The 10,740-nt window shown below is 34.5% G+C and overlaps 1 protein-coding gene and 1 pseudogene across 1 annotated transcript; both read right to left on the reverse strand.

The window, feature by feature from the left end:
* Window positions 1-717, reverse strand: LOC145126680 (uncharacterized). The gene has a single exon (XM_079061996.1). The coding sequence runs from the start codon at window positions 715-717 to the stop codon at window positions 1-3; it is 717 nt and encodes a 238-aa protein (XP_078918122.1).
* An 8,267-nt stretch (window positions 718-8,984) lies between these two features.
* On the reverse strand, window positions 8,985-10,503 carry LOC145126681 (F-box protein SKIP19 pseudogene; annotated as a pseudogene).
* Window positions 10,504-10,740: the final 237 nt, after the last annotated feature.

Raw genomic sequence — 10,740 nt, forward strand, 5'->3', positions numbered from 1 at the left:
TCATCCTCTGTTAAAGTTCCTATTTTGTTGTTGATGGTAGGATTTACCACCAGACGACTCTCCGTCTTCCTTCTTCTTATTTCTTGATTTCCACTCCTCTTGAGTCAAGAGTAGTTGTGTAGAGACGTTATCAGCTTGCCCACGTACACGCTCCTCATGAGCTTTAAGTCTTCCTACAACCGCTTCGACCAACATCGTGTCGAGATCGCTAAATTGCTCAATGGTAGAAGTTATCTGTAAGAACTTCGCAGGGACGGCTCTTAGGAATTTCTTAACCACATATGACTCTTCTACTGTTTCTCCCACGGCTCTGATGTTGTTTACAATGTTGTTCAACTTCATTGCAAAATCATCAATGCACTCTGTCTCCTTCATCATAAGACACTCGAATTCTGCCTTCAATGTCTGAATCTTAGCATTCTTCACATGATCAGCACCCAAGTACATTGTTCTCAATGTCTCCCATGCCTCCTTTGTCGATTGCTTTTCCGCCAATGATAACAACATCTCTTCCGTGATACCTTGATAAATGGCAGCCATTGCCATCATATCCTTCCTCTCTTCCAAATCTGCTTTCGGATATGAGGGCTCTATCGCGTCCCAAACTCCTTGGGCTTGCATGAAGACCTTCATTTTTATGGCCCATGCGGTATAGTTGTTCTTGGCTAACATCGGGTAATGAAGAGTAATCTGACCATCTTGCTTCTTTCCATCCATAGGGGTATTATGAGGCATGTATTTTGGCATATACCATCTTCAAACTGGAGAGCAACCTGGTTAGCTCTGATACCACGTGAAAGCAAAACAGGTGCTGTGATTTTTGTGAAGAAGAAAAACTAGAACAGAGTACAATAGGGATCAACTGCAAGGATACTTTAGGCCAAATTTTCTGCTGTATTTCTTGACTTGAAAAAACGGAATACAAGAGCAAATAAAATACTAAAAACTCCATAAAACTAGGACCATTATCTACCACTTTGTAGCAACTAACCACTACTTATTTTGACTCCTAAAAATACTGAAAACACATTCAAATAGGTCCAACAAAACAGGAAAGATAAAATGACCAAGTCTTAGCTGCAACTTTGGATTAACTTCCAATAGTTTGCTCATTAGGATTTCAATAGAAGCCTTCATTGACGAAAAATGCATATTGATTCGATGAAACTAGACTCATGGTTTTTGTTTTTGTCCATAAAGCACATTCCACTACTACAAAAACAACCTTTTACAACACGCAATGCATGTCGTAAAACGCTCAGACGACATGCAAATGCGTGTCAAAGAAGTCCCTATCATAACGAAAGACGACACGTTTTTGTGCATCATCTATTTACGACAGGCATTTACGACGCGCAGTTACGTCACGCATTGCGTGTCAAGGAAGGCTCTGTCATAAAGGAAGATGGTACGCATTTGCGTGTCGTAACCTTACGACGCACAATTATGACACACATTTTTGCGTATCGTAATTTTAAATGTTTAAAAAAATATTATTTATAGATTTACTAATTTTCAAATTAAGTTTGTATTTAATGTCTCATAATAGAAAATAAAATATCATATACGAAAAATACAATCCATAGCATAATATTTAATGTCATACAAATAATCGTTCCATGGAAAGATAAAACAAATCAATATAAGTTGTAACAAAAAATTTACAAACTAATCTCCATGTCAGCTCTTCAACTCGCTTCTCCAATTTTTTCCTTAGATTCTCTATGGGCTCCAGCATCTCTTGCAGCCTGTGAAAACATATTATAATTTTTTAATTACTATTTATTCTTATAATTCAAAGCATTTTTTATAAAATTGTATTATATAATACTTAGATTTTTTACAGAAAATCCAATCACCAACTTCAACATTCTTAATTCTTTCCTTGCTACCTTTGATCTCCATACACATTGAAGTGTAAGAGTTGCTTTCTACTTATTCACCCTTGTTTCTAATCATTTTCTTAAATACTTTACAAACATAATGCATCCATAGTACATGAATTATAGTTGCAGCCTTGTTTCTTCTTCTTCTTCTGAAATCATCTCTTGCAGCCATTGCTCTAAACCTACTCTGAATAGATACAACAGTTCCTTAAAAAACATACATGATTTGCTCATTGGTTCCACAAGAATAAGAAACAATAATCACAAACCCACCATAGCCCATGCAAATTGTGTTCTAGTGGCTTTCTGAACCTACTAGCACTAGATTTTTCTAAAACAATTATTACGAATTGAAAACAACAAATTTTGACCAATAGTGACTCTTTATTTACAAAACCAAATAAATGAAAGTATAAGATGATTACCTATTTCTTTAGTAACTTCCAGCAAGTTTTTTATGAATGTCAGCCATGTCACTCAAAACACCCAATTCCATATCCTCCAGGTACCTGCATCAGAAACAAACTCCATAAAATTAAACACGTTCTTTTTTTTTTAAACGACACTATATTAAAATAAGCGGCTTAGTATCTCCACTTCTGCAATGAATTCACGATCACTGTTTTGGTTGTTATCTCTATTCAGTAACTTTACAGCAACTTCAAATCCATCTTCTATGATTCCATGACAAACACATCCAACTCCTCCTTCACCCTGTTAAAAGTAATTCAGTAATCTTTATTGAATATGCACGTTTTTATGTTAGGAAGAATAAATCAAAGCCACATGGTATCTGAATACCTGGTCTTTAGCTAGTATCAGTTAGTTCCTATTTTCATGCAAGTTTTTCTGTTTAAATTGTCTAGCTATGTACGTGACTGGTGTGTCACCTTTTTCTCTGTTATCAAGTTAAATAAGAAAAGCCTCTAAAGCTTTGGAATACTCTGTTCCTTGTCCAGATTACTAAAACTGCATAGATATTCCATTTTTGCCCTTCTATATTTTGTCCCCTGTACAGGTTGCTTTCCTGTCCCTGTTTCCATTTTGGTGTAAAGTTCCTATTGTTGCTGCTAAAGTCCAACACACCCAAGATCTTCTTGGAACTGAACTTTTCAGTGGCCATGTCGAGTTCGGCTGGTGTGAAGGTTTTCACAGAGAGGAAGGAAGTAGGCATGGCAGAGACAATGGATAACATGGAGTTTGAATATGGATCACCTGATAACATTACTCCAAGTCCTACTTCACCAAAAAACTATCATGGTAACTAATTCTAATGATCAAAGTCAAACTAAGAAAGTGAAATGTCTTTTATATATATATATATATATATATATATATATATATATATATATATATATATATATATATATATATATATATATATATATATATATATATATATATATATATATATAGACTTACCACGTCTTTTGCTAAATGGGGTTGTGAAAACGGGACTCACAGTGTTTGTTGATCTACCCACCCTTCTGTACTTTAAGGGTTCATATTCTGACAATGAGAAAGATAGAAAATTCCAGAATAAGTACCACTGACCTCACTTATGGTTTGTGTTGAATGAGTTCCATGTAGTCATCATCACTCTCAATCAACATTCAACAATGAGAAAGATAGAAAATTCCAGAATAAGTAAGTTTCTAAATTCATGAAAAAAATACATGTTGTCTTTTTGCAAGCTGCCATCTTACAACACGGTGGATAATATCCTTCCGAATGGGAAGATCAAAAACATCACCTGCCAACACCATCAGTCATTTGTCTTCATTCTGAAAGTTTGTAACTGGGATCACCAGATCCTGTAGTTGACATGTGTCAAAGTCAAAATCATGGTCAAACTCCATTCTTAATAGATAAGGAAAATAAAATGTGTAATTTGTTTTCATTCATGTACCAAATTTGCGTTCAGGAGTTAAGATTTGTTTTCTGGATAGTAGCTCAGATGGGAATGATTCTTCACTTACATCTGAACTCCAAAAGGTCAATCTTTATCAAAACTCCAAAAGTTCTCTCCCCTGTGCAAACTGCTAGAATAATGCAGTTAGGTTGCAAGACAATGTCACAATTCAATTGAAAATAAATATTAATATTATTCTTCAATTCTTTGCAGTATATAATAAGATTTGGGTACATTTGTAAATAAATATATTATACATTTTCAATGTATGACCTCACCTTGTTTTCAATATCTTGCACAATGCTATCAGATTGCGCCACTACATATATCATATAGGTGAAAATAAATTACATAAATCACTGATCAAAGACAGAAGTTAACCAAAATTGCAAAATATTATAAATGGTGTAATTGTGTAAACTTACCAACAGTTACTTTTGTCAAACCAGGAAGATTAATGAGGGTCAAGTTCACAACTATAAAAGATCAGAAATTCAAACATAATAGATTGATTAGTAAACTTACAACTATAAATGGTGTAATTTCCCCTCTAACTCATGAATATTTGAAACTAATGACTTATACCAACAAACTTAACATAGAGCACAAATGATGATTTTCACCTCAAGCCTCTTTAGAATCAACAATGTTTCGTAGGCTAGTGGATGGTGCCAAGCATGAATTTTAGCATAATACTTGTTAAAAAGTAAAAAAAAAAAAAATGAACATTTAAAGATGCTAGAGTGTAAAAAAATGAAAAACCATCTCATGGGCACCGATTTCCTTATACAATTGGAAATCTAAATCCCTCGATCCCAAAACACCACATTAACATAAACAGGGAGGGGAGGTTGTCCTCAGTTTCTGTCAATTAACTTAAAAAATTAATAAATTTTTTGAGAAAAGGAAAACAAAGCAGAAGGTGGAGAAAAGAAGAAAATGGGATCGCAAATTTATAGGGAGAAAGAAGATGATGGACTCATCAAACCCAACATAGGCACTAATGAAGCTTCATCCCAGAGATTCCTTTCATTGGTTGTGCTGCTCCAATCTACACCTGCTGATAAGGAGTGATTTGACATATATATTATCTTAAAACCCTAACCCCATGTTAATTCACCTTTGCATAGTACTGGAGACCATAGAACCTGTTGTTGGGAATCTCCACTACTGCTAAAGTTCCTTCATCATTCCTGAAAATCAGGTCGAATCCATGAAGTCAAAAAAGATCAGATACAAAGAACAGCATAAAGAAGAAATGACAGTAGAGCAGATGAAGGGCAAATAAATTGGAAACCCGAAGGAAAAAAAAAAAGACACGGTAAAACCTTACCAAGAATCATCGGTGGAGTTAATCGATAACAATCAACCACTTCTGCAATTTCAGTGGAGAAGATAGAGTACAACACATCTTGAATCTTTGTAACCGACTTCCAAAATTAGGGATAAAAGCAACAGCCACCGAGGGCGACGCAGATGGAACGAAATCCGACAGAGAGGACGGAGGGGGTGTGGAAGAAGAAGGGCAATTGAACAGCAAATGACGGAAATTTGAGACCCAGTTCATTCACAATCGGCATGAGAGACTCAACCTCTACGCACACAGCAGCTTCATCCGACTCCAGCATATCAGTGACCGAAAACGATGGGGAGGAGGAGGAGGAAGGGACAAGGGAAAGCAATCAGAGTAGGGCTTCTTTCTTGCAAATTGGAAGAGGCGGGGGGGTTTAATTTTTCAGATAGAATAGGCGGTTGTTTAATTTTTGGGGATATCATTTCCCCGCTTAAAACGTGTGTTTCATTAAAAAACATAAAGCGACACACTTACATGACACACATTTTATGGTAGGTGCCCTCCGTATTTCTTTTTTTATCTTTTCTGACACTACTTTTAGGGCACGCACAAATCTGTGTCCTCTATCCTTCAAATTTGGAAAACTGACATCATTTTTAGGACACACAAAAAATGTGTATCGTAAATCAGTGCGTGTCATTGTTTGTGTGTCATTAAAGGGCTATTCTGAGAATTTCTAATTAAATAACTGTTGTATACGTATACAACAAATAGTCATTTAGTTAATTGCTATTTCTTGGTTCAAAGATTAAAGTTTATTGCTATTTTTTGCATATTCTCCCAAAATGTAATGCCTTTTTGTGGGTGTTGTTTTGCAGTTTCATCTTATACTTTTTTACTCGTGGTCATCTAATAAAACCATGTGATCATTTATTAATATGGCTTGACAAAAATCACATGGTGAGAACAACTATCTAAATGTCTACACGCTTGGTTCTTGTTGTTTCATTTGTTATGTGGTTAGTCCTTGACGCATGTAAAATGTCTTACAACCTTTTTAACTTCTTCAACACTTTTACACTTCTTTTTGTATTTTTAACATATTTTAAACAGAAATAAATAATAACAAAAAGGATCCCACCCCCTTCCTCCATCCCTTGTGTAAAGGATCTCTTCTTACCGTTTTGATCTCTTTTTGATCCTCTTGAATAAATTGAACCACAAACAAACACATATGTAAGGATTTATTTTCATGTTCTCATTCTCTATGTTGAAACAAAAACTCAAGAACCTTAGCTAACTTACAAATGGGGATAAATGTCATTAAGAAGTAAGTCTAATTTAATGTTTGTTCAAGATAGCCGATTTCGGTGATGTTGGATTTAAAAAAAAATCATCGATGGAAGATGGATTGCAACAAATCATCTTTGCCTTCCATGGGTTACCGACGATGGAGACTGTGAAGGCATGGGTGGGATCTTAGTCATGGAGAAAGGCAATAAGTGTTTGAGTTTGATTTTTTAGTGGTTTACATATAGATTTTAGATTAGGGTTTCATCGATGGTTGTATTTTTGTGCATCTTGAAACACAAATTTATAAAACCAAGAAATGAATTCTTGGTATAGATTTCAATTTTCAAAACCTAGATTCACTTTCTAGATGAGGCTTCAAGATGATTATTTATGTGTTAATGGCTTGTGATGACACAAATTGGAGCAATGGTTATGGAGTTTGTCGGAGAAAGACGGAGCTGGGGGAGGGGAGGGTTGCGGTCTGCTCTATTTTGTTATCAATTAATACTTCCACAAAAATAGAACAATGTAAAACAGAACCAGACAATACATGAACCTTGATAAATTGTATTTAGACCTAAACCTATCAACAGTCAATATTGACTATATTTCTAAGTAATAATGGGAAAATACATGGGAACCAGTTGATAAGTTGTATTTAGACCTAAACCTTGATAAGTTGTATTTAGACCTAAACCTATCAAGAGTCAATATTGACTCTATTTTGCTGTCAAATAGAATGAGTTTTTCAAACAATACATTGAACTCTACTGACTCCATTTAATACTAACTATGCATTCCACCCCGTTCAACTATTCCATTAAACTATGCATTTTGGACACTATTAAGGCGTGTTTTATGTGTAAGCATTTTCTTAGCGTCGATAATCAGTAAGTATTTGCGTTAAAGATTTAACAACACCGTTTTCATGGAACATAGTGTATCGTTTATCAATTATATGATTTTAAAGTATCTGTTTTATAAAACCGAATTGAACATCAATCAACGATAATGCATGGAGCATTTAAGTATTATTATTACAAACGCATGGCCATTTGGGTAAGGATTGAGACTCAAATTGGTCGTACAACTATGTCGTCGTACAACTATGTCCACGATCAGGATGAGCATATGAACCGGGAAAACCGAACCGGGTCGATATACACATTCGGTTTGGTATTCGGTTTGTAAAAAAATGTTAATTCGGTTTCAAACAAATTCGGGTTTAATTTGGTTGTGATCCTAAAAACCCAAATTGAGTCGAAAATTGACCGAAAACCAAACCAAGAGCATATATACATCCATTACATACATTCTAGTGAGATGCTTTACAAGGTTTTGACACATTTACAAACTTTTTTTTGTGTTGTTCACAACTTTTTTTTGACACATTTACGTACGTTATTTAGAGGGTGTTTGAGATTTCATTTAAAAACAACTTATTGACGTATTCTCTTTTTGAAAAGTCTATAAGTCAAAAAGTATTTGGCAATATAAAAAAGTCTTTTAAAATAACTTCTCATTAATTTTTCAATAAAGGAAATTTCAATAAGTTTAGATTTATATTTTATCAAAACTCCATATAACTTTTTGGGTTGTAAAACACAAATACCCTTAAAACATATATAAGCTAAGACAATCACTTCTTATAAAACAAGTTATTGACTTATTAACTTTTACAACCATCTAATCCAAACACTTTTTTAAAAAACTAATTTTCTCACCACCATAAGTCATTAAGTCATTTTTCCTAAATTTCATTTTTAGGTTTAAAATGAAATCTCAAACACCCACTTAATTACAACTTCAAATTGAAACCTTTTTCTACTACTTAGTTTTTATATACGTTTTTACTTCATTCTAAATTTTAAATTTTAAGCTTACAAAATATTTTGTTATGAATAAACTCACTGAAAAAAAAATGCAACATAATTATAAAGAAAATAAACTAAAAACAAAGAAGTTGTACAACACAATTTCACCTTATAAAACTGGAGCTATGAAAAACAGGAAAAATCTTGTGTAAAACAAAGTTGTAACAAAATATGATTAAAAGGAAATCAAAACGTGTAAAATCAAAAGAAAAAGCACGTAAAATATGTTCAAAAAAGAGTAAAAATATGTCAAAACAAAGGTGTGAAAAAACATGTGAATGAAATACATTCGACCATATTTGTAGTAAAATTAAAAATTGAGGCAAATTTGTAGTAAAGAAAAGTTAGGTAACCTCATAAACCTACATGTCCATATGTCATAAAAATGTAACGGATACATTTTTGAAAATTAAATGACATTGAGCCTCCAATACAACCAACATAGTGGCTGTAACCACATGTACATCCCCAGACACTAGCTAGCATCACAAGAACCAAAACATACCCATATAATCAAAACCAACATCTTCATAGGGATGAAAACAACAGAAAGGTGTAAGCAATGAAAACGTAAAACGCTTTGTGTACCCAATAGTGAATTCAGACTACCAATGGTAGAAATCACATATAATCCAAACGAACACATCATCATTAGGATAAAAACAAAAGAAAGATGTAAGCAATAAAAACGTAAAACACTTTGTGTACCCAATAATGAATTCAGATTACCAACGGTAGAGATCATCATAGGGATCATATATATAATACTCGTCATCAGAACTGTCTTTGTCAGAAATAAAATTGTAGCCGTAGTCATCATCGGAGTCCACGTGTTCAAGAATCCGAGGATGAAAGCCACAGTTTTCTGTCGAGTCATCAGGACCCTTAAAACTTTTGATCCGTTCCATGCATCGTTTTCCTACGATTCCGCTAAGATTAATGTAATAACATGTACGGATGTCTAAGGATTCAAGATGAGGGCAGCCATCAAGAATGGCCTCAAGTCCATAGTCTGTCATCTTATTACCATACACCTGCAAATGGCGTAACTCAGGCATGTTGTTTGCAATGGCAAGGGCATCATCGTTATTTCCGCTGCCTAATAGTATAAACACTTTGTCCAATTTGAAGGACTTAAGCTGGGGGCAATTTGGAACAATATCTTTTTTGTATTCTACCAAACTAGAGGTGTAAGTAAGGTGAAGGTTCTCCAGTTGTGGTACCCTTTTGAGTGCCTGACTCAGCCCGCTGCTTGAGATATTGTAGCAGTTTGTAAGGCAAAGACTATTAAGTTTACTTGAGCTGTTCACATGCGAGTCACCATTCAGAACCATAGAAACATGTACAACATATTTTAGTAATCAGTAGCTATTTAAAACAATGGCTTAAATGCAGTAAATAGCAACATACGTTTAGTTATTTGTTTACAATGTCATCCTAGTTTTATTTCTGACCTTAGAAAATATTCATAGCAGTGCCATCAATATAAAACAATTTTTACTACTATAATGGAGTAGCTTATTCAAAGTACTATGTCCTAATAATGAAAAACTTTTAAGTACAAAACTATAGTTGGGTAAGTTTTCAAATTATGATGTCTTGATATGAAAAAAAACTGAAGTTGTCAATTAAGTTTCAAACATTCTTAATCTCTATGTTTGTGTTCCATTAAAATATATCCCCCATGTTCCAGTTACTGAATGTTTGTAACCTTTATTAATAGTCTCTACGAACAAATATGAAATAACCCAACCAAGAAATCATGGATGATAAATTTGTACCAAATTAAACTAGCATACCATAAAATATCTTTGGCTTAGAAGGCCAAAATTTCCACAACTTATGGTGTGTAAGGGCACAGCATGAATATGGAATTGAATACGGATGGAAAGGGGAAGAAAGCTACCGTAGAGCAATGTGATCAAGGAGATTATCGGTGCCAAAACCCTCGATACTCACATCGATCAATTCCCCACAGCTGAGATTGACTGCCTTTTTAGTTAGCCTAACGAGATCGTAATCCGCATCCCGAGCATCAACCGGTTTGCGCATATCAATGACCTTCCACTTCGCGGGATCCTTGCAAATTCTCCACCATGTTGTGCATACTTCCAGTGCGCTGTGGAGTATTTCAACCGCATCCAGTCTTTCAAGTATATTTGCCATCAGTTCGGGAGGCATTTCCAACCAATTTGGAGATTCCTCCATGGCAGACGATGTATCCATGGTGAAGGTCGACGCCATTTCAAAAACGAAATACGATGGTTTTACCGATGTCTTCTTATCTTTCCACTTAACCCACGTTTCGTTTACCCATATCTTTTCTACATGAGAAACGTGAGTTACAAAAGTCTGCCCTAAACTTCTCTCCGTTCTACAGATACAGTCCTTTGAGAAAAAGAAATTGCATGTTCCAGTTAATTATCCGTGATTATTTTAAGAGTAACTTACATTTATAAAAAAAGTAATTTTGTCTATATC

The sequence above is a fragment of the Lactuca virosa genome, chromosome 7 (genome assembly GCF_052849685.1).
Source record: "Lactuca virosa cultivar CGN04683 chromosome 7, Lactuca_virosa_CGN04683_v6, whole genome shotgun sequence".
NCBI lineage: Eukaryota > Viridiplantae > Streptophyta > Magnoliopsida > Asterales > Asteraceae > Lactuca > Lactuca virosa.